The sequence below is a fragment of the Capsella rubella genome, unplaced genomic scaffold, assembly GCF_000375325.1.
Source record: "Capsella rubella cultivar Monte Gargano unplaced genomic scaffold, Caprub1_0 scaffold_6, whole genome shotgun sequence".
NCBI classification, from domain to species: Eukaryota; Viridiplantae; Streptophyta; class Magnoliopsida; order Brassicales; family Brassicaceae; genus Capsella; species Capsella rubella.
This window is the reverse complement of record NW_006238918.1, coordinates 13,495,358-13,520,944: the sequence shown is the minus strand read 5'-3', so window position 1 is coordinate 13,520,944 and position 25,587 is coordinate 13,495,358. Positions and strand designations below refer to the sequence as shown.

General features: G+C 35.7%; 4 protein-coding genes and 2 long non-coding RNA genes across 9 annotated transcripts; 4 read left to right on the top strand and 2 right to left on the bottom strand.

The window, feature by feature from the left end:
- Nucleotides 1-274: 274 nt before the first annotated feature.
- Nucleotides 275-1,963, bottom strand: LOC17882382. Of its 2 annotated transcripts, none has more exons than XM_006288291.2 (3): nt 1,875-1,963; nt 915-1,510; nt 275-816 (listed from the first exon to the last, which is right to left on the bottom strand). In XM_006288291.2, the coding sequence occupies exons 2-3, from the start codon at nt 1,468-1,470 to the stop codon at nt 488-490; spliced, it is 885 nt and encodes a 294-aa protein (XP_006288353.1). In that variant the 5' UTR covers nt 1,471-1,510; nt 1,875-1,963; the 3' UTR covers nt 275-487. The 2 variants fall into 2 exon arrangements, with proteins under 2 accessions (XP_006288353.1, XP_023637161.1); XM_023781393.1 differs by having other exon boundaries at nt 915-1,492; nt 1,875-1,896.
- Nucleotides 1,964-4,327: 2,364 nt separating this feature from the next.
- LOC111830115 lies at nt 4,328-6,639 on the top strand. Of its 3 annotated transcripts, none has more exons than XR_002833446.1 (9): nt 4,328-4,631; nt 4,752-4,852; nt 4,958-5,030; nt 5,127-5,237; nt 5,529-5,642; nt 5,731-5,927; nt 6,058-6,189; nt 6,315-6,480; nt 6,599-6,639. It is a non-coding gene; the product is annotated as an uncharacterized LOC111830115 (long non-coding RNA). The 3 variants fall into 3 exon arrangements; XR_002833445.1 differs by having other exon boundaries at nt 4,329-4,631; nt 6,311-6,480; XR_002833447.1 differs by having other exon boundaries at nt 4,379-4,389; nt 6,311-6,480.
- A 549-nt stretch (nt 6,640-7,188) lies between these two features.
- Nucleotides 7,189-9,602, top strand: LOC17884273. The gene is made up of 9 exons (XR_002833444.1): nt 7,189-7,249; nt 7,357-7,429; nt 7,527-7,781; nt 8,172-8,332; nt 8,413-8,529; nt 8,817-8,929; nt 9,012-9,163; nt 9,258-9,296; nt 9,381-9,602. It is a non-coding gene; the product is annotated as an uncharacterized LOC17884273 (long non-coding RNA).
- A 1,908-nt stretch (nt 9,603-11,510) lies between these two features.
- LOC17883184 (protein trichome birefringence-like 23) lies at nt 11,511-13,506 on the top strand. The gene is made up of 3 exons (XM_023781385.1): nt 11,511-11,818; nt 12,112-12,404; nt 12,500-13,506. Exons 1-3 carry the CDS (start codon nt 11,593-11,595, stop codon nt 13,286-13,288), a joined length of 1,308 nt encoding a protein of 435 aa, XP_023637153.1. The 5' UTR covers nt 11,511-11,592; the 3' UTR covers nt 13,289-13,506.
- Nucleotides 13,507-13,772: 266 nt separating this feature from the next.
- Nucleotides 13,773-16,328, top strand: LOC17882308 (high mobility group B protein 13). Its single transcript, XM_006287658.2, has 8 exons — nt 13,773-14,190; nt 14,611-15,017; nt 15,106-15,211; nt 15,300-15,365; nt 15,462-15,632; nt 15,718-15,809; nt 15,896-15,980; nt 16,063-16,328. The coding sequence occupies exons 1-8, from the start codon at nt 13,855-13,857 to the stop codon at nt 16,168-16,170; spliced, it is 1,371 nt and encodes a 456-aa protein (XP_006287720.1). The 5' UTR covers nt 13,773-13,854; the 3' UTR covers nt 16,171-16,328.
- Nucleotides 16,329-16,352: 24 nt separating this feature from the next.
- LOC17881850 (probable WRKY transcription factor 41) lies at nt 16,353-17,982 on the bottom strand. Its single transcript, XM_006288159.2, has 3 exons — nt 17,449-17,982; nt 17,190-17,318; nt 16,353-16,858 (listed from the first exon to the last, which is right to left on the bottom strand). Exons 1-3 carry the CDS (start codon nt 17,805-17,807, stop codon nt 16,375-16,377), a joined length of 972 nt encoding a protein of 323 aa, XP_006288221.1. The 5' UTR covers nt 17,808-17,982; the 3' UTR covers nt 16,353-16,374.
- Nucleotides 17,983-25,587: the final 7,605 nt, after the last annotated feature.

The window sequence follows — 25,587 nt, the reverse complement described above, 5'->3', positions numbered from 1 at the left end:
TTGGTGTCCGAAGCTTCATGCTTGACGTGGAGAAATGAGCTGCAGAAGACTGGTTTTGGAAGCTGGTGTGCATAGAGGAGATCAAGCTGGTGCACGTATCCATGGCGTGCCGAATAAATCGAAGAAGAGACAGTATTGTATGATCTTGAGTTTACAATGGATTTTATGAATGATGTAGTAAAACTAAACTAGATACTCATACAATGCTAATGGTATATATCTTAAGGATTCATATGTCAATGCAATTTGAGGTATGGTTAAAACTATTGTAAGATAGAACAGAAGCTGTTATATATTATATAACTCATGAAAGATTAGTACTGATTTGGAAGGGATTTGACTGTAGTTTCGATATAAACTCATAGACGAAGAAAAAGCAATAAGATGTCTACATATGTAAGAAGATTGCCATAACTAGGTTAACTTAAAACTGCAGCTTCAGATTCATTTCTTCTGGCTCTTAGTTCTCTGCATCTGAAATGTTCTTCTAAGACTTGTTGGAACCGCTACTTGGACCTTTAGGGGTTGCCCACTCGGGCCAGTTATGCGGAAGCTTTACAATAACTTCATAGTCGTCGGAGGATGATGAAGAGGATAACGATGCTGATGATGAAGGAGTGATAGGTGGTGAATTACTAATAGGTCTGGGGATGACGGTTTCTCCCGAAGCTCGGTTCTCTTTGGGTGAGTTTTCTCTGTTCCTGCCTTGTTCCTCTTTGCTTGTATCAACAGGCTGAGGAGAGCTTATGTTACTCTTTCTTGGAGTTGGAGGCTTGTCATGTTCAGCATCACTGTCATCAGTTAGCATTATTGCATCTGCACACAAAGAGATTATAAACAAGATCTCGCATTAACATCAAGCTTTTGCAAAGCTTAAACCAAAAAAACACTTGGGCACAAGTATATATACATACCTTTTCCAGCATTGTTAGCATTATGATTCACCTCGTTCTCGCCTTGACCAACGAGATTATCAGTCTCAGTCTCTTCATTCCCTGACACTACAGCACTTTGATTAACGGAAGCTGCCACTTCAGCATCATAGAGCGAGTTCAAATATGCACATTCAGCTTCAACAACAACAAACTTCTCAGCTAAGTCCACATACTTGTTCTCAATTTTCACCAGCTCTTCTTCATCCTTCATCCTCGCCAACAAAAGCTCCTTCTTTTGCTTCACCAGTTTCTCAACGATAGCATCTTGGGCACTATCCCTTACCTTCCTAATCTCCTCAAACATCTTCTTAATCTCCTCCTTCTCACTTCTCTCTCTCGCACATTCCTCACGCAAGCGTCTGTTACTCTCCTCAAACTCCTTAGCTTGTTTCTGAAGATGCAACTTAATAGCCTCATAAGTCTGCTCAGTGTGCTTGAAACTTTCCTGAAGACACTCATAGTCTTTCATCAGAGCCTCGTGATTCTCCTTCAAGATCTCATGCTCCAGTGACATTGTTTTCTCTTGACCGAACATGTTTTCTTCTCTTTCTCAAAAACTGTCCAAAACCAAAACCCTGAAACAACATCAACAAAGCATAAACTCTAATCAAAAACTCTACAAACATAAAAAAAAAAAAAAAAACCTAAAACCCCCAAAGCTCTGGTTTTTTTCTTCCTTCGTGGCGAAAGGTTCGATTTTTATCGATCAACGAAAAGATTATGAAGACGAAGAGGTTTAAAAGACAATGCTTAAAGCTCAAACCAGCTCAGATTTTGGAAACCAAACCGAAATGGGTCTCCGGAAGATTCAGAGATGAACGAAGAGAGTGTGGTTAAAACTTAAAACCCAGATTCTTCTATCAAGCAAAAGGCAGATTCTTTCAACCATTACAAGAATGTATATACAGAATCAAACAGATAGAAAGAGAAAATACTTACGGAAACTTGAAGAACCTGAAGAGAGCAGGAAGAAGAAGAAGAAGAAGAAGAAGAGAAAGCCTCCACCTAATAACGTTAGTTGATTCCCCTGTAATTGGAGAGATTAGATAATGTTTTGTATTAAACTAATATTATTCAAATTAATTATTTTTTTGTTTTTTTTTAGGATTTGTTTCCATTTAATATTGCAAATTAAGAGGTATCATGTATGGTTTAGATTACACTGTTAGGGGATTAGATAATGTTTATATTTAACTAATATTGTTAAATTTAATTATTTTTTTTCATATTTTATTTAAATTACAAATTAAAATCTATGGTTAGATTACATACAACGGCGGAAACACTCAATATCTCTAGAATCTTAAAAACTCAAAAATGAGAAGTAAAAATTTAAATTATGACAATAAAAAATATTTGAAACCCTAAATTAAAGAAAAAAAATTAATATCGTGGAAATACAAACCACAAAAGACAAAAACAATATCAACGACTTAAATGAAAGTTCGAGATTAAAAAAAAACTTGTCAAACTTACTTCCATAACAGGATGAACAAAGCTAACCAAAAAAAACAATATACGTCCATCTTGCAGTTAACTACACCTCATATTGCAAAGTCTGAGTATCTCTCAAAGCGATTGAATTTAAACTTTTATTTCAACAAAAAAGACATGAGACACATAAACTTGTCAATCGTCACCACTGAGCTGTTGCAATCTAAAAACAGAACCTTCACAATATGGTTTAGCTCTAATGTGGAACCTGGTTCATCTCGGCTCGAGCAAAGACTAGTCGAGGAAAATACATTTGGATTCAAGATAACGATGTTGAATAGAGGGGATTTGGTTGTCAGATCTTTGACTAACACATGAAATGATAACTCTTCTTTGGCGCATTCCACTAGTTGATTGATAAACATACTTTCCAACGTGTATTTCCTGAAAACATCAGAGGATCCACCGGACGTCGATGATAAAGAAATATAACATTTGAAGAGTCTAACTCCACTGTCTATGGCTTTGTCGTTGCTCCCAACGCCAGACGGATAGGCTCCAAGAGGAGATGAACACTCAGGGCAAGCGAACTGAAAGTGTAAGAAGCTACTCCAACTGAAAATATTCATTAGAATCATGCGAGTAATGTACACAACACCTAGACATTGATGCATTACCTAAACAAGGCTGCTTCAAGTCATCGACTTTACCACATACACTCTCACCTCCATCCTCATGGCTCACATCAGAAATGTCTTCACTACTTCCAGAACCCGGTTCACCTCCACCAAGATAAAAACTCAGAGCTAAATTTGATCCAATTTGGTTTTCAATTCCATCAGACAAAGATACAACATTCTACAAGATCATCCTTGCTAAGCGAAAACATTAGTAGCACTAAGTAAACATAACCCACTAGAGCAAGTATACGAATTCGTGTACTTAATAACCATCTTCTCACTAATCCCACCAAACGAACAACAACAAGTACCAAACCAATGATCAGCAGATTCTCGCCAACTAATAGACGACAACCATTTCAGAGAAATCGAAAAGTTCCTTCTTTGTTAACCTAGCTGAGCAATTTCTAAAGTAAATATGAACTCCTCCCATTGAAGACAGAGTTCTGAGATCATAACCCATCCTCAAAGACGCCGCCTTTTCACTAGAATCAATCGCCAAATTGAAGTCTGAGACTAGAGGGAGTAAAAGAACAAGTCTAACCTCGATATGATCGTCTAAAGCTTTAAAATTTACAGTGGATTCACCATCGAGCAACAATCTCTTCTTTGCCTTAGACTTCTTCTTCGTTTTCGTCGTCATTGATCCATGTGACGAAAAGCTGAGATTTTTCGAGGATAATTGAAACATTGAGGCTTTTGCAGCGTGTTCTTAAGGTTGGTTGTGGAATCAAAAAGAAAGAGACGACGATTTTGGAGAATGAGATTGAGCTTCCCATGTGTATCGGTATCGCCGTGACCTCTAAGTTTTAGGGTTGTTGCTCCATTGGAAAAAATTTGCTATGTTTTGATTTTTTCGCTTACTAAATTTTATTGTATTACCGGTATTAAACCCGACCCAACCCGTAATTTTGTATATGTTTGTTTCTGTTCAAATCATTATCATACGTTACTCTTAAGTCTTAACGGTTGTGTATATATTGTCATGATACATATATGAATTGCATATTTTAGTATTGAAATTTGAAAATTTAAACACTACCTAGTAATAATATTTTGTTACCGTTAGGATGAAGAAAAAAAGGAAATATCAAAAACGAAATCTCTTAATTTCCTAAAAATAATCAAATCTGACCGTTATTAATATCAATTTCCTTTTTCTTTTGAACTTATTAATCCTTAATATGTTTATCCAAATACTCTCTCTAACAACTCAACGCTTCTTCTTCATCATTCATCCTTGAGAGACAATTCAAAACTCTCTCTTCTTCTTCGTCTTCTTCTTCTTGTTCTTCTTCTTCTTCCTCTTCTAAGCCCTAAAACGATAAAGATCCGTAAGGGTAAAGATTGGATAAGTATTTATATATCATCGTTTCGTTTCATTGATTGAATGATAGATCGATCGCTCTGTCTTCTTCTTAATTCTAAATCAGTATCGGTTTCACCAGAGACTACGACGGAATTAAAAAGTGAAGAGAGGAATCAAGCGAGGGGTATGCGTAATAGGTCTCTGTAAATTTTGCCGATGATGATCCATCCAAGTAGAACCCGATCGAGGCGATGATGATGATGATCCGTAAGGGTAAGATTGTAAAAATTACTTTTATATCATCGTTTCGTTTCGTTTCATTGATTGAATTTGAATGATAAGATCAGATCGATCTCCTCTGTTCTTCTTCTTCTTCTTCTTCTTCTTCTTCAGTCTATATTTCAGTATTGATTTTCACCGGATACTGAATCTTGCCACGGAGAAGCTTTCACCACTACGACGGAACTCAAAAGTGAAGTGAGGAATCAAGCGAGGTATTTGCAAAAGCTTGATTTATATTTGAGATTAGGAATGATTTAATTAGAGATCATGATGATTTCGTATCTTAGAAAATGAATTGCTTATTCTAAAATTTGCAGCCATGTATATGTCTCGTCGTGATGCTGAAGTTGATTACATCGTTCGTTTTGAGGAAACCAGAACCGTGCTTAAGTAAGTAAGCTCTGTCTCTCTTTAGCTTCTCTTCTTTATAATCTTATGTACTTTTGTGGCTAATTACGTGTAACTTGGGAACACTGGATGATGAAGGTAACTTGACAAAGACAGGTAAGATAATGATCAGTGAGTTCCCCTTGGATCCAAAGATCCTGTATTCAACTTCTCAAATGAGATTCTCTCGGGTTTCAGCCATGCTCTCAGGTACCACCCCTTTACTTTCGTTTTCTTGAAAAGATTCTTGCTAGTTTTGGTTAGGTATGTAGTGATTATCAGTTATAATCAAGTATTAGAGTTAGGTTATCATCAGCAGTCTCTAGTCTTAGGTTCTGCAAACCCATGGTTAGGGGTATCCCAAGTAAGTGCTGATGCAGATACTAGTTGCAGTTTCTCAGTTATTCTCTCTCAGTTAGTCTCATTGCCTTTATGCATCTGTTGACTTCTTCCATGGACCTCTTCTTTTATAAATACCAATTCTTTCTCTGCTTTATTCAGCCTGTAAAGGATCAAAAAGCAGCAGATGAAGAAGCTAAAGCTAGATTTGGACACATTGATGGAGATCATCTAACATTGTTGTTGAAGCGTCTACCATGCTTTTAAGCAAAAACAGTAAGTGATCATCCCTTTCTCTTCCTCTTTTGTCATTTACAATTTACGGTAACTAACTTGGTTAATATAAAAATTCTCACAGATGAAGATCCCAATTGGTGCCTCTGAAAAATATGCAGACAATGTTAGACAGCAGCTAGTCCGGATAGATAATGTCATGGTTCAGCAACCCCAAGATGTGCAGCACTCATTTTAATACTATTCTCAACCATGCATGCCGCTTATTCATCCAAGTGGCTCGCTTAGAACGCACTGGCCATTTACTTGACAGCCAAAGACAACCAAGTAAGTGAAGACAAATTCAATTGTATTGTTGTTTCCATTTAAACATTATTCTCTTGGTTTGTTCATTTGCATCCATCAAATTGCTGGGATCACAAACCTGAGTTGGTAATTTACAACCAATATGTTGTAGATGTTGCTTGGATCACAGATGAAGATAGAGCGATAAAATCTGCAGACAATGTTAGACAGCAGCTACTCTGGAGAGATAATGTCACTTAGAACGCACTTGACAGGCTGACAGCCAAAGACAAGTTATTATCACGTATGTCAAGACAAATTCAGTTTATATTGTTGTTTCCATTTAAACATTATTCTCTTGTGTTTCATCTCATGGTTGAAAATTCTGGGTTCATTTGCATCCATCAAATTGCTTGGATCACAAGCTAGTAGATGTTGCTCCTCATGAAACGTGTCCTCGAGAAGCTGGAAGGAGGAAGAGAGCAATAACTGGAAAAGAAGAAAATTCATTATCCTCATATGTCAACGTTTAATTCTACTTGGACAAGAGAATCCATAAGAGGAGGATTATATAGTGAATCAAGGTATCAAGCAGGTTCGTAACAGTCGTCATCTTTTAATTTGGTTTGCAGAATAGAATGTGTGTGGTATTATGAATAAAGATGACATCTCTGATTCTCATGGGTTTATTTTGTATTATGTGTAACAAACAGGTAGCTCAGGATGCTCAAGACATTAGAGCTTTGCAGGTATACTTTCTTACCTTTTTTTTTTAATTAAGAATAATGATTTTGATTTTAAAATATATATTTTTTTTTAAAAGTATAAAAGATTTTATGTTTTCTTCAATTCTGATTTTTATGATTTAAAACTAAATATCAAAGTTTTTACTTTTTACCAAATAATTTTCAAGTAAATAGTTTTAAATTTTTTTTGTTGTATCTAAGTGTTAAATTTAAATACATTGAGATAAAACCGGACCTAGCATCCAGTCCCTTTGTGTTCCGTAAGTTTGGTGTAAAAGTTCAACATAATTTCGCGTATTGTAAATTTAACGCTTAGACGCTTCAAAGTTTTTTTTATTATAAATATTATTTTAAGTAAATTGTATTGATTTTTTAAACTAAAACTTATCATTATATAAATGTTTTTTATAAAGAGCTTTTATTTGGTAAAAAATTACATCTTTTTTACTAAGTAAAAAATTACATTCTTTTTTACTAAGTAAATTGTATAAATATTATTTGGTAAATTGTATTAAGTAAATATTTTTTTAAAAAGAGCTTATCTTTACATGTTTTTTCACCGGATACTGAGTCTTGCTACGGAGAAGCTTTCACCAGTGAAGAGAGGAATCGAGCGAGGTATTTGTAAAAAGCCCTCGTCTTCTTGATTTCTATTTGATTTATTTAGAGATCATGATGATGATTTCGTATCTTAGAGAATGAATTGCTTATTCTAAAATTTGCAGCCATGTATGTGTCTCGTCGTGATGCTGAAGTTGGTTACATCGTTCGTTTTGAGGAAACCAGAACCGTGCTTAAGTAAGTAAGCTATGTCTCTCTTTAGCTTCTCTTCTTTATAACCTTATGTACTTGTGGCTAATTATGTGTTACTTCACTGATGGGACGCTCCTCAAAGTGATGAAAGAACTCTAGGCACTAGCCACAGATGTGCTCTTTGGTCTTCTCGACAAACATTGCTGAGACTTCCCTAACTATAGATGGTTTTGCCAACCCACGAAGAATCATGTTTTGAATTACTTGGGAGCAATGGATGATGAAGGTAACTTGACAAAGACAGGTGAGATAATGATCACTGAGTTCCCCTTGGATCCACAGATCCTGTATTCAACTTCTCAAATGAGATTCTCTCGGGTTTCAGCCATGCTCTCAGGTACCACCTCTTTACTTTCGTTTTCTTGAAAAGATTCTTGCTAGCTTTGGTTAGGTATGTAGTGATTATCATTTAGAATCAAGTATTAGAGTTAGGTTATCCTCAGCAATCTTTAGTAAGTGTTCATGCAAATACTAGTTGCAGTTTCTTAGCTATTCTCTCTCATGAAGCAAATGGTATTAGTCTCATTGCCTTTTATGCATCTGCTGACCTCTTCCATGGAACTCTTTTGTTATAAACACAAATTCTTTCTCTGCTTTATTCAGCCTATAGAGGATCTCAAAAAGCATCAGATGAAGCTAAACTTAGGAATGATTTAATTAGAGATCATGATGATGATTTAGTATCTTAGAGAATGAATTGCTAATTCGAAAATCTGTTTATCTGTAGAAATCCTATACTTCGTTATACATTGGTTGGTGGATGCACACAGGACATGCAGCCATGTATGTGTCTTGTGTGTTGTTGAATTTAGTTACATCGTTCGTTTTAAGGACACTAGAACGCTTAAGGACGCTTAAGTAATCTCTGTCTTTGTCCCAAAAATAAAAGTAAGCTCTGTCTCTCTTTAGCTTCAATTCTTTATAATCTTATGTACTTTTGTGGCTAATTATGTGTTACTTGGGAGCAGTGGATGATGAAGGTAACTTGACAAAGACAGGTTAGATAATGATCAGTAAGTTCCCCTTGGATCATCCTGTATTCAACTTCTCAAGTGAGATTCTCTCGGTTTCAGCCATGCTCTCAGGTACCACCCCTTTACTTTCGTTTTCTTGAAAAGATTCTTGCTAGTTTTGTTTGGTTAAGTATGTAGTGATTGTCATTTAGAATCAGGTATTAGAGTTAGGTTATCATTAGCAGTCTCTAGTTTAGGTTCTGCATATCCTAAGTGATGATGCAGATACTAGTTGCAGTTTCTCAGTTATTCTCTCTCATGAAGCAAATGGTATTAGTCTCATTGCCTTTTATGCATCTGTGACCTTTTCCATGGAACTCTTCTGTTATAAATACCAATTCTTTCTCTGCTTTATTCAGCCTATAGAGGATCTCAAAAAGCATCAGATGAAGCTAAACTTAGATTTGGACACATTGATGGAGATCATCTAACATTGTTGTTGAAGCGTCTACCACGCTTTTAAGCAAAAACAGTAAGTGATCATCCCTTTCTCTTCCTCTTTTGTCAATTACAATTTACGGTAACTAACTTGGTTAATGTAAAAATTCTCACAGATGAAGATCCCAATTGGTGCCTCTGAAAAATATGCAGACAATGTTAGACAGCAGCTCTTCCAGATAGATAACAACAACAATGTGGTTCTCTGTTTTAAAAGTCTTCACTTTGCAAGTTGCTGAAAGCAGAGGTGTACACTGACTACATTCAAGTACACTTCCTCTCTCTTCTTCTCTGATCAAGATTCAGAAACTTTAAGCTTTACTAAATACCCATCATTAACAACAACTCTAATGACTCTGCAGGATCATATTGCTCCAAGTGGTTATATCAAGATCCCTACCGTAAACTCAAGCCCTTATCTTTCTAATCCTCAAATCATTTCCAATTACATAAAATACTTCAATCTTTGTGATCTGTTTTCTCAGGAAATGTCAAAGTATTTGGAATACTCCAAGTATCTGCCAAAGCTCAACAACGAGAGACCTAACAAGAGGAACCCCATTTTTAAAGACCGGTTCACTAGCTTGCACAACTTGGTCCTCGTCATGGTGCTTCTCTTTCTTAAACAACCTGAAGATGTGCAGCACTCATTTTAACTACTATTATCAACCATGCTTGCCGGATATTTCATGCAAGTGGCTCACTTAGAACGCAAAGACAAGTTATTATCACGTATGTCAAGACAAATTCAGTTTATATTGTTGTTTCCATTTAAACATTATTCTCTTGTGTTTCATCTCATGGTTGAAAATTCTGGGTTCATTTGCATCCATCAAATTGCTTGAGTCACAAACCTGAGTGCTACAACGAATATGTTGCTTGGATCACAAGCTAGTAGATGTTGCTCCTCATGAAACGTGTCCTCGAGAAGCTGGGAGGAGGAAGAGAGCCAGAACCGGAAAAGAAGAACATTCATATCCTCATAAGCAGGTTTGTGATACTCGTTGTCATCTTTTAATTTGGTTTTGAGAATTGAATTCGAGTGGTATTATGCATAGAGATGATATCTCTGATTCTCTCATGGGTTTGTTTTGTATTATGTGTAACAAATAGGTAGTTTGCTCCCTCATGATGCTCAAGACATCACAGCTTTGCAGGTTACTTTCTTACCCTCTTTTTTTTTTCTTTTAATTAAGGATAATGATTTTGATTTTAAAATATACAAAAAGTAAAAAAGTTTTTATATTTTTTTTTTCACTTCTGATTTTTATGATTTAAAACTAAATATCAAAGTTTTTACTTTTTACCAAATATTTTTCAAGTAAATAGTTTTAAATTTTAAGTTAACCAAAATGTTTTTTTATAATTATTTTGTTGTATCTAAGTGTTAAATTAAATACGTCGAAAATAAACCGGACCTAGCATCCAGTCCCTTTGTGGTCCGTAAGTTTGGTGTAAAAGTTCAACATGTTTTCGCGTATCGTATTATACACTTCAAAGTTTTTTTTATAAATACTATTTTAAGTAAATTATAACTAAAATTTATCATTATATGATATGTTTTTTAAAAATAGCTTGAACAATACTAATATACACCAAAAATGGTATATTAAAAATCTGTCGTTTTCTAAAACTACCAAAACCAAATTGATTCATTCAATTAGAGAGAATCTAGACGCTCTGTTTTGCTGTTATTCTAACCGCTCGTTTTTGGACACCGTTACAACGAAACAGAGAGATCCATAGTGGAAATAACACTAGAAAAAAATTGGAGTTAATCTTACATTAAAAAAAAAAAAAAACTTTTATAGCAATACCAAGTAGAAAATGCCGATTACAATACCAAAACGGTCAACATGGCGATAAAAAGAAAAAAAAAAGAAAAAAAAAGATTGAAAAGAAAGTTGAAAAAGATACAAGGGCTTGAAAACGGGCCTAAAAGGCCACAGGCCCAAACGAGGAAGAACTGCTACTAACCAGCTCTTGGAAGGCTTCCTCTTACATTTCCCTTGAAAACTACGCGGATCGAAGTAACAGCCTAGTTTTTGTGAAGAAGATGTTTCCATGACAATACTTAGACCATGACTGAGAGATGATAATGATGGTCTAAGATTTGTTTAATATTAATGGTCTAAGTATTGTTCAACTCCAAAAACTTCAAAATGTAAAACGTAGCCATTTAACTTAACTAGTGGCATGAGCCATGGAGTGGAATAAGATGGCATATAGTCTTCTGTTTCTTTCTCTTCAAAGATATACATTCCAGCCTAACTAGTTCAATTTAACCAAGAAACCAAAATAAACCAAATCAAGCTTGATTCGGTTACAATTTAACCAAGCTCGATTCGGTTACAATTTAACCGAGCTCGCATGGTTAAGTGTGTATTTCAATAACTCTCACTACTACAAAGTAGTACAAATTTGTATCCTACCAAAAAAAAATACAAAGCAAAAAAAGTAAATGTGTAGCAGCGTCTACGCCACAAGGCGCAAGCAATAAAGAAGCCTTAAATTCTCTCTTAATCATTTTTGGACTTTATTATTTACTAAAAAAATATTAGTTTTATTCCTTTATTAACCACGTAGTCAACATTACAAATTCTTGACCAAAAAAAATAAAATAAAAATAAACCGTAACATCATCACCCATCTCTCTACTTCTTCAAATCCCCCACAGAGAGATTAAAGAAGAAGAAGATGAAGCTAAAATGGGAATCAATCTCTAACGTTAAGCAAAACACATTTCTCGTAAAACTCGTCTCTGCTACTCTCATCACTTTTCTCGCTTTTCGTTTCTTCGTCTTCCAATTCGGCCAATTTTATCCAGTTCATGTGTCGGTGAACGGAAACTCAAATTCTCAGATTCCGCCTCCGCCTCCGCCGTCGGTTATCTTATCGGATAACGAGGATCAAATCCCTGGTGGTAAGATTCATATTCTAGCTTAAGAACATTACGATTTCGCTGTGATTTTTTTGCTAATCTTTTGTATTTGCCGGAAGTTCTGAGATCTAGGGATTTATAAGAAAGTTTACAGCTTTGAGTTTATAATTCATGAGCTTTTTAGTGAAATTGTTTAATCAATAGTTAATGATTCTCTTATCTGTGTTGGTGTTTATGGGTTTAGTTACTGATGAGAATAGCTGTGTTCTTACTTGTAAGTGAGACCCTTTAGGTGTGTGCTAAGAGATATTTTTTTGCTTTGTTGTATGTATCAGATATTGAGGTGGAGAAGTGTGATCTATTTAGTGGGAAATGGATCAAAGATCCTTTGGGACCAATCTACACAAACGGGTCATGTGGTATTGTTGTAGATAGTCACCAGAACTGCATCACCAATGGTCGGCCTGACTCGGGTTATCTCTACTGGAAATGGAAGCCTAACGACTGCTCTTTGCCTCGTTTCGATGCTCAGAGATTTCTTCAACTTATGAGGAATAAATCTTGGGCTATAATTGGTGACTCCATTGCTCGTAATCATGTCGAGTCTTTGCTTTGTATGCTATCTACAGTAAGGTTTTTAACTGTTGCTTGCTATCTGTTTGCAGACTTTTGAAGAAGTAAGATTTGTAATTGGAAAGTGTTGGTTTTGTTTCCATGTTTCAGATTGAAAAGCCGGTAGAAGTGTATCACGATGAGAACTATAGATCAAAGCGTTGGAATTTCCCTTCATATAACTTCACAGTATCAAACATCTGGTCACCTTTTCTTGTACAAGCCGCCATCTTTGAAGACTCCAACGGTGTCTCATCAGCTGCGGTACAGCTTCACCTTGACAAACTCGACAAGACATGGACCGATCTATTTCCAAGCCTTGACTATGCAATCATCTCTTCCGGGGAGTGGTTCCTCAAAACTGCAGTCTACCATGAGAATGCAAATCTCGTTGGATGTCATGGCTGTCCAGAAAGTTCAAACATGACGGATTTAGGATTTGACTACGCTTACAACACATCGTTGCGCCATGTTATGGACTTCATAGCAAAATCTAACACTAAAGGCATGGTCTTCTTCCGCACTTCGATACCAGATCACTTTGAAAATGGAGAATGGCATAACGGAGGAACCTGTAAGAAAACAGAACCAGTGAGCGAGGAGGAGGTCGAGATGAAGGTCCTGAACAAGATACTGAGAGACGTGGAGATCAATCAATTCGAGAGAGTGGTTGCAGAGATGGGTCAGGAAAGTGGGAACTTCAAGCTTCTGGATTTTGCTGGAATGTTGCTGACTCGACCCGATGGACATCCAGGTCCATACCGAGAGTTCAGGCCGTTTGATAAGGACAAGAACGCAAAGGTACAGAACGATTGTCTGCATTGGTGCTTGCCTGGTCCAATTGATCACTTGAACGATGTCATATTGGAGATCATATTGGATGGTCGAACCGGTAAATAACCGATCATAACCGATCGATGATTGTATCTTTAGTCAAATGGCTTGAATTGAAAAACACAGGTTTTGGTATAGGCATGTATATTGGTAAAGCTGAAGAGACTTGGTTAACAGCAAAAAATTCCGATGAAACCGGAAATAGATCCCCTTAGCTGAATTGTAAACCGGTTCGGTTCATCAAAGCAATTCTTATGAATATAAATTTATGTAAAGCAGTTCTAGATTCCGTTACAAATGTTTACTGTTCTTGATTTTGGTTTCTTTAGTCGAAAACTCGAATGCTTAGTCTAAACCATTTAACCGGTTTTGTTAAAAGAAACCGGTTTAACAAGTTGGTTTGGTGAGCAATTTGAAACGGTCAAATTTAAGAAATTCGAAAAGACGCCGAACGTATCTTAATATCCACAAAAGGAACAGTTTTGAATTTCAAAATTATGACCGTTCAGCCTTCTTTCTATATAAAACCCAGACGCTCCACTAAAATCTGAAACCCTAAATCCCAAAATCTCTATTTCTCTTCTTCTCTAACCGTTCTACACAACGCTCTCGCTTAAATCTCTCTTGTGACTATGGCGACAGTTTCAGATCCTGCTCCGGCTAAGAAATCGAGAAACAGTAGAAAGGCGTTGAAGCAGAAGAACGAGATTGTCGAGGCGCCGTTGTTGTCACCGGTCTCAGCAGCCAAGGGGAAAGAGGCGAAATCTTTTGAGAAAGATCTGATGGAGATGCAAGCGATGTTGGAGAAGATGAAGATCGAGAAGGAGAAGACGGAGGATCTGCTGAAGGAGAAGGACGAGATCCTGAGAAAGAAGGAAGAGGAACTTGAGACGAGGGACGTTGAACAGGAGAAGCTAAAGACGGAGTTGAAGAAACTTCAGAAGATGAAGGAATTCAAACCTAACATGGTACGATCTCTAGATCTAGCTCTGGTTCAATAATCTTTGTGATTAAAATTCAGAAAATCTGGTAAAATCGTATATGTTATAGAGCTCGTTGATGGTTGAATCGCTTGGTCCTAATTGCTTTATAGAAGTTTCAGTTTAGATCTGGCTCTGATGTTAGATTAGTACAAAATTAGATATATGATTGGTTCTTTGAATCCTCCGTTACGATCTCTAGATCTAGCTCTGGTTCAATAATCTTTGTGATAAAAATTCAGAGAATCTGGTAAAATTGTATGTGTTATAGAGCTCGTTGATGGTATGAGATTGGTAAAATCGTATGTGTTACAGTTTGATGAATCTGTATGAGATTTGAGATTCGATGTTCTACGATTGTGTTTAATTGGTGATTGATTTGGGGATTTTTGCGTTGTGCTTCGACAGACATTTGCATTCAGTCAATCATTGGCACAAACTGAAGAGGAGAAGAAGGGAAAGAAGAAGAAGAAGGATTGTGCTGAAACAAAGAGACCATTGACAGCGTACATTTTGTGGTGTAAGGAGAATTGGAACGAAGTCAAGAAGCAGAATCCAGAAGCTGATTTCAAGGAGACTTCGAATGTTATGGGTGCTAAGTGGAAGACTCTGAGTGCAGAAGAGAAGAAGCCTTACGAGGAGAAGTTCCAAGCGGATAAGGAAGCTTACCTTCAGGTTATTGCTAAGGAGAAGCGAGAAAAAGAAGCCATGAAGCTTCTTGATGATGAGCAGAAGCAGAGAACTGCAATGGAATTGCTTGATCAATATCTCAACTTTGTTCAGGAAGCTGAACAGGACAACAAGAAAAAGGCCAAGTAATTATACTGATTACACTGTATCAATCAAGAACTGATTTGATATGAATTATATGTGAGGAAACTGACTACATTTGTCGTTTTGTAGGAAGATAAAGGATCCTCTGAAGCCAAAGCAACCCGTATCTGCTTACCTGATCTATGCAAACGAGAGGAGAGCTGCTTTAAAAGGAGAAAACCAAAGCGTTGTGGAGGTAAGTAAAGAATCAGGAGTTTGTCTTTTCTCTATTTTGTCATCTGAAACTATTGAAGCTAAGTTGTGTGAATGAATGGTGATTATAGATCGCTAAGATGACCGGAGAGGAGTGGAAGAGCTTGTCGGAAGAACAAAAGGCTCCCTACGATCAGGTATAGTTCATCATTGACATTGCTGTGTTAAGAAGTGAAGTTTAATAAGTGAAATTTTTTAACGTATGTGTGCATATTGTGGAACAATTGTAACAGATTGCAAAGAAAAACAAGGAGGTATATCTTCAAGAAATGGAAGGATATAAAAGAACAAAGGAAGAAGAAGCCATGAGCCAGAAGAAAGAAGAAGAGGAACTCATGAAACTCCATAAACAAGAAGCTCTCCAACTTCTCAAGAAGAAGGAGAAAACCGACAATATCATAAAGGTTAACTTAAGCTTAATCACACAATGCATTTAGCTCTTTTGAGCTAGAACACGGTCACTAACAGAACAAATGTTTCTTCTTGCAGAAGACCAAAGAATCGACCAAGAACAAGAAGAAGACCGAGACTGTCGATCCTAACAAACCAAAAAAGCCTGCTTCTTCATACTTTCTCTTTTGGTATACTTCAAAATCCCTTAATCCACAAAAGAATCAGATCCAATCTCATATCTTTTGTAACTGTTTTGTAAACATTGTTTCTACAGCAAAGATGCAAGGAAGAGTGTAGCAGAAGAGCATCCTGGGATCAACAACTCAACTCTTACTGCCCACATTTCATTGAAATGGAAGGTACAAATTTACAAAATCCGAATCTGAGTGTTGTTTTATAATCATTAGTCAAGAAACTGATTGAGAACATCTTGTTGTGTAGGAACTTGGTGAAGAGGAGAAACAAGTTTATAATCAAAAAGCTGCTGAGTTAATGGTAGCTTACAAGAAAGAAGTGGAAGAGTACAACAAGAACAAGACTGTGTCCTAGAGGAAGAAACTAACTCAGCAGTATGAAAATAAAAAAATTGAGAATGTTCAAGTTTGCTCATATTGAACATCTCATCTCTCTCATTACTATGCAAAAAAGGACTGTTTAAAAACATTTAGGATTTTTAATTAAGGTTTGTTTAAAGTAAACTAGTTTAAGATGCTGAGTATCTCTGACTATATAATTAATCTCAAGAATAAATAATTAAATAGAATCGTGTAAAAACGTGGGGAAGCCTGCGTCTATCTCAGCCGTAGGATCAAAATGAAAATCAACGTCGAAGATTGGAGAACTTCCTGTGGAGGTATTAGTAGAGATCAACCCGGTGAAATCCGACGGACAAGAGTTTCCCACGTGGCGAAACGTTCCTCCACCGTGGATGGAGTCGAGAGAGTAAAAAGGCGGCGGAGTAACGGGGAAGGAGAAAGCTTCGCCTTCGAGTCCGTTGGTACGTACGGTGAGATTGGTCCTGAGACTGTCGAGGAGGGTAGTTTGGTAATTTATTGTTTTTATGATTGGGTTATTTGGTTTGGTTTCTCGTTTCAGTTGAGGTGTGTTCCCCTGTTGTGAGCAAGTGTGTGTTCCTCTGTATGTTACTTCGAAGATCGTTGGATCACCGTCCGATCTTTGAACTTGTTTCGTTGCCCAACAGTGTTGTGTGTTACGAAATGTGCATCTGTAATAACTCCTGCATAGACCAAATTTTATTAAAACATAATTAGACCTTTGCATAACATATAATTAAGTAAAATTTTGAAAAACTATTTTTTAAATTATTTTATAATTCCCTAAGTTATTCGAAATATCAAAATATATAATTTTCACATTATTTATAACGAACTCGAATAGTATTTTTGAATAGTGTCATGTGTCGCGAATTATCTTTGATATATCTAAATATCTATATCATTTGATCTATTTTAGATTATATGTTACAAATGAACTGATGGTGATGATGATATATTGATGATGATCATATGATGATGATGACGATGATGATGATGATGTATGATGATTACCTTGGGTATTTGGCGCCCAAAATGTCTTTTTGGCCATATTTTCTCCAGCTATAGAGATCATCATGAGGTCCTTCTAAGCCTCTCTCTGGACTAATCCTCACTTGCTCTGTCCACTTTGGCAACATCTTCCTACAAAATTTTCATTATTTTTCAGTTCCCTAATTGAAAAATCTGATATATTTCATTTAAAAGAAAATGTTTTAATATATTTCTTGTTTACAGGTTAAAATTGCCAACAAAAGTTAAAACATATGTTTACCTCTTTTTAGAACTTAAGGTGTAATCTTTGGATCCATCATCAAGAAACTCTTCGCTTTTCGGACTTCCGGTAATCGACACTGGAGATTCCGGAACCTTACCCGAGTTAGCCATCGGATACGTTGCCCTCTCTGTCGTTGGATTGTGTGTTCCGTTTAGCATCATAATAGCGTTCTCGTAAGAAGAAACCACCTGATGCAAGAGGGTATCCTTCATCTCTCTTGTCAAACACGAAGAAGAAGATGACGATGGCGATGGCGATGGCGAAGGCGACGGTGAAGCTTGGAGTTGCTTTGCAGCTTTTAGTCCATGAATAAGCTCGTTTAGCAAACCCCTCTGTTCCCAACTCATCATTGCCATCTTAGTAGTAGTTTACCTCACTTTTAATGTCCCGGTCGCGGGTTTAAACTCCGGTTTCCCCGGTGATCGGAAGAGCTTGTAAGGTTTAGTAGGACATGAGATTAAAAACATATGACTGAGAGAGTTTTAAGAGAAAGGTGTTTGAAGATAGAGAATGTTTTGGTTGTGTGGGGGTTTTGTTTTAAAACAAAGCGTGTTGTTTTGGAATTTTTAAAAGACTTTAAAAAGTATGATTTGAGTGAAGAAGGATGTGTATGAAAATTTGACCAAGTGACCAAACTAATATATAAAGATGATATAAGATTCAAAGTTGAGAAAAGTCTTTGGTCTTCAATTTTAATTAAGAATATAGTTTTTGAGTGTATATATTAACTGGTGGTGTTTACTGAAGGTCAAATGCTGACCAATTCAAATTGGATTTGTTTTAGTTTAACTAAGATTTATTAATTACTTAAATCCAGTGGTTTAAATTAATAACTATTGATAAGTAGTATATATATCATATATAATCATAGAAAATGTATTTTTCAGTGTGACCTTTTCAAACTTTTTGTGGATGTAATTAATTTTTTTTTTTGTTTTAGATAATTTATTTACAAAAAAAAAAACAAATTATTATTTGATATCTATTTTTGTAGGAACAACCATTTTCTTGTACGTATAACCATTTTGGTTATTTATTTTAGACAACAACAGTTTTTTTTTGTATTGTATTTATATTTGTTTTGTTTGTATGCAACTTCTTTATCTGTTCTACCGATTTAAATATGAAGTATAGCAATTAGCACAATTGCACAAACTTTTATTTTTTTATACCAAATTTCAGTCATACATTACATACAGTCTTATCTTATTCTTTTCGTATATTTTTAACAAAGCTGATTAAACATTTAATAATAAGTTTAATCGTAAAAAACAAACAGTAAACAAAAAAAACCATAAAAACCGAATCGTCTTAATTTTCTGTAAAACCGTACGTCTCACCCATACTAATTTCTAACATTTAAGGACGTAGAGGAAATTTCATAGTGCTTTTAAAATTTGTGAACTAACATGTAAGTTTCATCCTTATAACATGTATAGTTTTGATACATAGAATGAAAGAACGTAGAAAAAAAGAAAAAGAACGTAGAAAAAGGTTTCTGCTGACCAAGTCCATCGTTAAAGCACTTCTCAAATTAAAGAGAAGTTTTCCAACTTCAAGATTCCATATCTCATGATTGATATGTTTACTTTATTTCCATTTAACTTATTTTTGTTTCTATGTATTTGAAAATATTATTTTACTTAGAACATATCGAAAAATATTCGTTTCCACAATAACTAAGTCCACCACTTACGTGTTGTGTAAAGTTTAATTAATTATTGTTGCTTTGTGTTGCATGAACACTTATTTTGAGTCAAAGTCTACTTACTTAAGAGTTAACTTATAGTATATGGCTAGAAGTCTAGAACACATGCATGTTTAACTATTTTGTAATAATATAGAGATAACATTGTTATTACTTATTAGTAATCAAAATATTATATTAAGTTTTTTTCAAAACAAATATTATATAGTTGGATACTTACATCAAAGGACTTGCAAACACACAAAGAAAAAATTACATTAACTTTTATCTATTATGTAATGGCCGATGTTCATAAGTTCAGGTTTAACCTTAACATAAATATATTGATTTGACGTTGTTATAGTATCTATGTTGATTAACTCGTTAATGAAGTTAGAGTATGAAGATCATTGGTTCTAATCAATACAAAATGTGTACCAAATTGTTATTAGAGAATCCAAAATCAGAACAAAACAAAAACATGATTTATTTTTTAATCACTTAAGGTGTTTTTAATGTTTGTTGTTATTGGGTGAGGGTGTGTGACTTCTTTGTTGGATAACCAAAATGCAGATGTCATTCAACAACACGAATATTAAGAGTAATATATAAACTTAAAACCACTATTATTTTTTTTTTTTTTTCCAATGAGTGATTTGAACCTAAGCTAAATACATACATTATTTAATTAGAAGGGAAACAAAACAAATATTAGCGATAATATTATGAATGAGTCAAGCGATTTGACCGAAGACTTTTTCAAACCTCATTACGCGTGGAAACTGCCCCTTTTTTTTTCTTTTTTTTTTCATTGTTGCTATTTACTTGCTTCACTTGTTTTATGATGTCATCAAATTGACGTCATTTTCTAAAGTATTAAATTTATTGAAGTCTTTTTATTTTGCAAAGTTATTTCGAATTTTCAAAAGTAGAAATAAAACCCACTAAATCGATTCTTGCTATTTTTTTAGAAATATATATATATATATATATTTTATAACTCCTATTTTGTGAGTCGTTAATATCTTAGGGGGAATTTTAAAAATATCTCTTTTCCAATACCACTTTTTAAAAATATCTCTTTTTCTAATTTTATCAAAAAGTCACTATAAAATTTGAAATTTATCAAAAACATATGTGTAACCTTATATTTATAGACAAAAATTATCTTTATATGTGTGTAAATTTATATATATATTTCATAAATACCATATAAATACCTTTTAAAAACTTTTTAAAAATCATTTAAAAACCTTATAAAAACTGTGTAAACCTTTTAAAAATCTTATAAAAACTTTATAAATACCGTTTAAAACCTTTTAAAACCTTATAAATATTTGAATTTAGTCTTACAGTAGTAATAATGATCTTGATGTACCTTATCAACCATATAGAAGTTTATAATTTTTCATATTTGAAAAAGGATATTTTTGAAAATGGATAGAAAAGAGGGGTATTTTTAAAAAGAGGCACACCAAAAGGGGCATTTCTCAAAAATTCTCAATATCTTTTTAGAGTTGCTAATATTTTATAATTACGTATTTTATACATATAAAAAATCATTTGCACCTTTTTATAACTTTTATTTGTGAGTCGCTAATATTTTTTTTTGCCTACATGAATCGCTAATATCAAAACGGATAAATTAACAAAATTATATGTATTTAAATAGACAAAAATCATGATAATAAACAAATTTAAAATATAACAAATTTATCTCATGATAATAAACAAAAATCAATTAAAATATTTACTAAAACCTTATTAATGAAAGCTGAATATTTTCCCTTGCGGATTCATTGATTTACATGGCATAAATAGCCAAATTAGTTACAAGGATCTTCTACATAATATGGGATACATAAAACAATATAAACAGAATATCCCTATATTCTATTACCCCCCCTCAGCTGAAGCATCTGGAGGTCGGATGGTTAAGCTGGTTCGAAACTCATTGAAGAGACTTGTTGGTAGACCCTTTGTGAAAATGTCTGCATATTGAAGCGAGTAAGGAACATGAATCACCTTTACTTCACCTATAGCAACTTTTTCCCGTACAAAATGGATGTCAAGCTCAATGTGTTTTGTTCTTTGATGTTGTACCGGGTTTGTCGCCAAATAGACTGAACCGATGTTGTCACAATATACCAATGACGCTTTCGTCAATGGGAGATGTAGTTCACACAGGAGATTCCGTAGCCATGTGAGCTCAGCCACTACATTGGCAACGCCTTTGTACTCTGCTTCAGAACTTGACCGTGAAACAGTTGGTTGGCGTTTTGCAGACCACGAGACTAGATTCGAGCCTAGAAAAACGCAGTATCCAGAAGTCGAACGACGAGTGTCAGGACATCCAGCCCAATCGGCGTCAGTATAGGCAGTGAGTGTGGAAATGTTGCCTCTTACAAGCTGAAGTCCATGTGACACTGTGCCTTTTAAGTATCTGATAATTCGTTTCAGAGCATTCATGTGTGGTACCCGTGGATTATGCATATATAGGCAGATTTGGTGTACCGCATAAGCAATGTCCGGACGAGTGAATGTGAGGTACTGCAAAGCACCTGCAAGAGATCGATAAGCTGTTGCATCCGGGAATGGTTCACCGTCTTTTAGAGACAACTTCGACTTCAGGTCAACCGGCGTGGCACAAGGTTTACACTCAGCCATTCCAGCCCTTTGAATTATGTCTTGGGCGTACACACGCTGACTTAGTAATAAGCCTTGCTTATTGTAATCCACCTTAATGCCCAGAAAATGATGAAGCTTTCCCATATCTGTCATTGGAAACTCTGCTTTGAGTAGCTCTATTATTTTCTGCAAAAGAGGGGTTGTTGAAGCTGTCAACAAGATATCATCGACATAGAGAAGTATGTATGCCATATGTGAACCACGCTTGAAGACAAAGAGGGAGTTGTCTGCTCTGCTCATCACAAATCCAATGCGAAGCAAATACTTTGTGAATCTTGAGTTCCAAGCCCTTGGTGCTTGTTTCAAGCCATAAATTGCTTTGTTTAGCTTGCAAACATGATTAGGATACTCCTTGTTGACAAATCCAGGAGGTTGATGCATATACACTGTTTCATTCAAATCACCTTGTAGAAACGCATTTTTCACATCTAGTTGATGCATTGGCCAGTTCAAGGAGACTCCAATATCTAGAACTGTTCGGATTGTTGCTGTTTTGACGATCGGACTAAACGTTTCATCAAAGTCAACGCCGTGTTCTTGAGATTTTCCATTAGCAACCAGTCTTGCTTTATGTCGTGTTAGAACACCTTCTTCATCATATTTGTGCCTGAAAAGCCACATAGATCGAACAATATTGACATGTGGAGGTCTAGGTACCAAATTCCAACTCTTAGTTTTAACCATAGCATCATACTCATCAGTCATAGCTGGATTCCAATTTGGATCCAATAGAGCTTGATTGTGACCTTTAGGGAGAGGAGATTTAGCTGTGGTGAGAAAGGAAGTGACTTTTTTTGGTTTAAGGGCTCCCGATTTTGTTCTTGTTGTCATAGGATGATGTGGAATAGAAGGCACGTTTGGGATAGTGTTTACGACTGGATGATGAGGAGATAACATTGGCTGGTTTTGAGAAATTGGGGTTTGGAGAATCTCTTTAAAAACTGGTGATGGATCGTCATAAGCATCAAGGAATTTGTACGATGTGGGTTGATCAAGTTTATGATCTGCTGCTGGGAATTTATCTTCGACAAAATTGACGTGTCGAGAGATAATTATTTTGTTTGTTTTGAGGTCTAGACAACGATATCCTTTGTGCTGAGATGGATACCCAAGAAACAGACAAGGCGTTGTCCTTGGAGAGAGTTTAGAAAGATTTGAATGATTTAAGCTTGGAAAACATAAGCACCCAAAAACTCGAAGGTGATCATATGTTGGGTTTTTCTGAAAAAGAAGGCTTGAAGGAATCTGATTTTGAATAGCAGAGGAAGGAAGAATGTTTAGAATGTGAACAGCAACATTTAAGGCTTCTACCCAAAAACTTGGTGAAAGACGAGCTTGAAAGAGGAGAGCACGAATGGTGTTGTTTATGGTTCTAATCATTCTTTCTGATTTTCCATTTTGTTGGGAGGTGTGAGGACAAGAATATCGAACTGTTATTCCATTAGTATCAAAGAACTCATGGAATTGTTTGTTTTTATATTCACCACCATTGTCACATTGGAAAGCTTTAATATGGCTATTGAACTGAGTTTTTATCATTGAGGTGAAGTGAATAAATTTTGAAAAAACATCACTCTTCCTACGAAGTGGATAAACCCAGAGATAATGAGAATAATCATCCAAAAACAGCACATAATAATTTATCCCACTAATGCTTGGAACCGGGGAGGTCCAAACATCCGAATGAACAAGTTCAAAAGCTTTTGTGACAAACGATTGAGAGGAATGGAATGGAAGTTTTATTTGCTTTCCCAAATAACAAGGTTCACAAGAAAGAGGAAGCTTGTCTTTATTACATAAACCCAAAGAACTCGAAAAAACAGAACGAAGATTAGCATTATTTGTATGAGCCAATCGTTTATGCCAAAGAGAAGGAGTTGAAGCCAAAAGAGCAGTGGATGTGGCAGGAGCTTTATTGAATGAGGCAGGAAGAGAGTACAAATCACCCTGACTATCACATCGGAGCAGAAGATTCCGAGTTTGGAGATCCTTCACAGAAAAGCCAAAAGGATCAAATTCAACAGTACACCAATTGTCTGTTGTAAATTTTCGAACAGAGATTAAGTTTTTGACAATTTAAGGTGTGACAAGGACATTTTTGAGAGAAAGAGGACGAGATAGGCTTTTTACCGATGAAGATCCAACACAAGTTACTGGAATTTTGGAACCATTGCCCACTATGACATATTGAGAGATGTTATGATTAATTTTAGAGTCAAGAATACATGCATTTGATGCCAGATGTGCTGTTGATCCTGAATCCATGACCCATGGATATGCGTTTGGGTCTGTGAGAGTCGGCGTCATCGGAATTGCAGGTTGGAGCTCCATGAGGTGAGCTTGCTGGAACTGTTGGGTCGGAGTCGTAGGAAACGCAGGCCTGTAGGAGTTTTGGGGCCAATTTCCATAGTAGTTGGGCCAAGCAGGAAACGGGCCTTGCCAGAATGGAGGGGAGGGCCAGTTTGTGTACTGTGGTTGTGACTGATAATTGTTTCGACCTCCTCCTCTGGATTTGTTGTTGCTGCGTTTGTTGCCCTTGTTGTATTGATGTCGCTGATTTGTTTGTTGAGCAGGGCGAGGTTCCGGTGATGTTGAAGCTGCCGTTAATGCCGTGGTGGAGGACGAGTGATCAGTGTGAGTTGCAGTGACGCGACGTGACTTCTTGAGACGACTTTCCTCGAGTTCAAGCATTGACTTTGCGACTTCAAAGGTGGGAAATGGATCTTTGTGTTTGATTACATTGATTATGTAATCAAATTTTTCATTGAGACCATTGAGCAGATACATCACCAAGGTTCGTTCATTGACTGGAGCATCAACGTTGGTGAGTAAATCAGCGAGGGATTTGATTTTCTGACAGTACTCCTGAATCGTGCGATCTCCAATTTCTTGAGTTCGGAGCTCGTTGTCGAGTTGTATGGCTCTGGCTTCTTTGTTGTTCCGAAATTGATTTTCAATTCGTATCCAAATGTTTCTTGATGTCCCACCTGTTTGAAAGGATGATCGGAACAGAGGAGGAGCAAGAGTTCCATAGAGCCAGAGTTTAACCAATCCATCTCGTTTGTACCAAGCAGCATCATTGGCACCGGTGGGGAGAAGAGAGCCATCTAGATGGCCAAGGACATCAAACGTTAGGCAGTGTGTCAGAAACAACTCTCTCCAGGCATCATAGTTATGATCATTGAGATCAAGGATGAGAGAGATATGAGATTTGATGTTTGTGACACCAAATGCTCTCTCATATGTAGCTGGAGGGGCAGCCATGAAAGAAAATTGTAAAAAATGAGTTGAGAAGAAGAAGAAGAAGAAGAGTTTAGAAAGCGGAAGAAAAATATCAAGAGCGATTCTTGAGCTCTGATACCATGAAAGCTGAATATTTTCCCTTGCGGATTCATTGATTTACATGGCATAAATAGCCAAATTAGTTACAAGGATCTTCCACATAATATGGGATACATAAAACAATATAAACAGAATATCCCTATATTCTATTAATTAAGTTATTATCAAGCCGTTTAAAAAAATATTATTTTATTTTAATTTTCTTTATTTTTAAATTATAGATTCAGTAATTTGTCTTCTCTTCTCTCTAATCTAAAATTTTTTTTTTTTTGTTTTTTTTTTTTTTTTTTGTCGACAATCTAAAATCTTTATGGTCTTGTAATTTGTAAAGTGGTCCCATTTCTTCTCATTTTCATTCATCAGAAAAAAAAAAAAACGAAGGTTAAATTGGTAAAATCAAAACACAACCTAAAGTTTCC

Bases quoted from the DNA above. Each gene is read 5' to 3' on its own strand.
- LOC17883184 (XM_023781385.1), top strand. From the start codon at position 11,593: ATGAAGCTAAAATGGGAATCAATCTCTAACGTTAAGCAAAACACATTT. The intron at 11,819-12,111 runs GTAAGATTCATA...TGTATGTATCAG, and splicing joins CGAGGATCAAATCCCTGGTG to ATATTGAGGTGGAGAAGTGT. The intron at 12,405-12,499 runs GTAAGGTTTTTA...TCCATGTTTCAG, and splicing joins TGCTTTGTATGCTATCTACA to ATTGAAAAGCCGGTAGAAGT.
- LOC17882308 (XM_006287658.2), top strand. From the start codon at position 13,855: ATGGCGACAGTTTCAGATCCTGCTCCGGCTAAGAAATCGAGAAACAGT. The intron at 15,018-15,105 runs GTAATTATACTG...GTCGTTTTGTAG, and splicing joins GACAACAAGAAAAAGGCCAA to GAAGATAAAGGATCCTCTGA. The intron at 15,366-15,461 runs GTATAGTTCATC...CAATTGTAACAG, and splicing joins AAAAGGCTCCCTACGATCAG to ATTGCAAAGAAAAACAAGGA.
- LOC17881850 (XM_006288159.2), bottom strand. From the start codon at position 17,807: ATGGCAATGATGAGTTGGGAACAGAGGGGTTTGCTAAACGAGCTTATT. The intron at 17,319-17,448 runs GTAAACATATGT...AAAATTTTGTAG, and splicing joins ACCTTAAGTTCTAAAAAGAG to GAAGATGTTGCCAAAGTGGA. The intron at 16,859-17,189 runs GTAATCATCATA...TGGTCTATGCAG, and splicing joins TTGGGCGCCAAATACCCAAG to GAGTTATTACAGATGCACAT.
- LOC17882382 (XM_006288291.2), bottom strand. From the start codon at position 1,470: ATGTTCGGTCAAGAGAAAACAATGTCACTGGAGCATGAGATCTTGAAG. The intron at 817-914 runs GTATGTATATAT...CTTTGTGTGCAG, and splicing joins TGCTAACAATGCTGGAAAAG to ATGCAATAATGCTAACTGAT.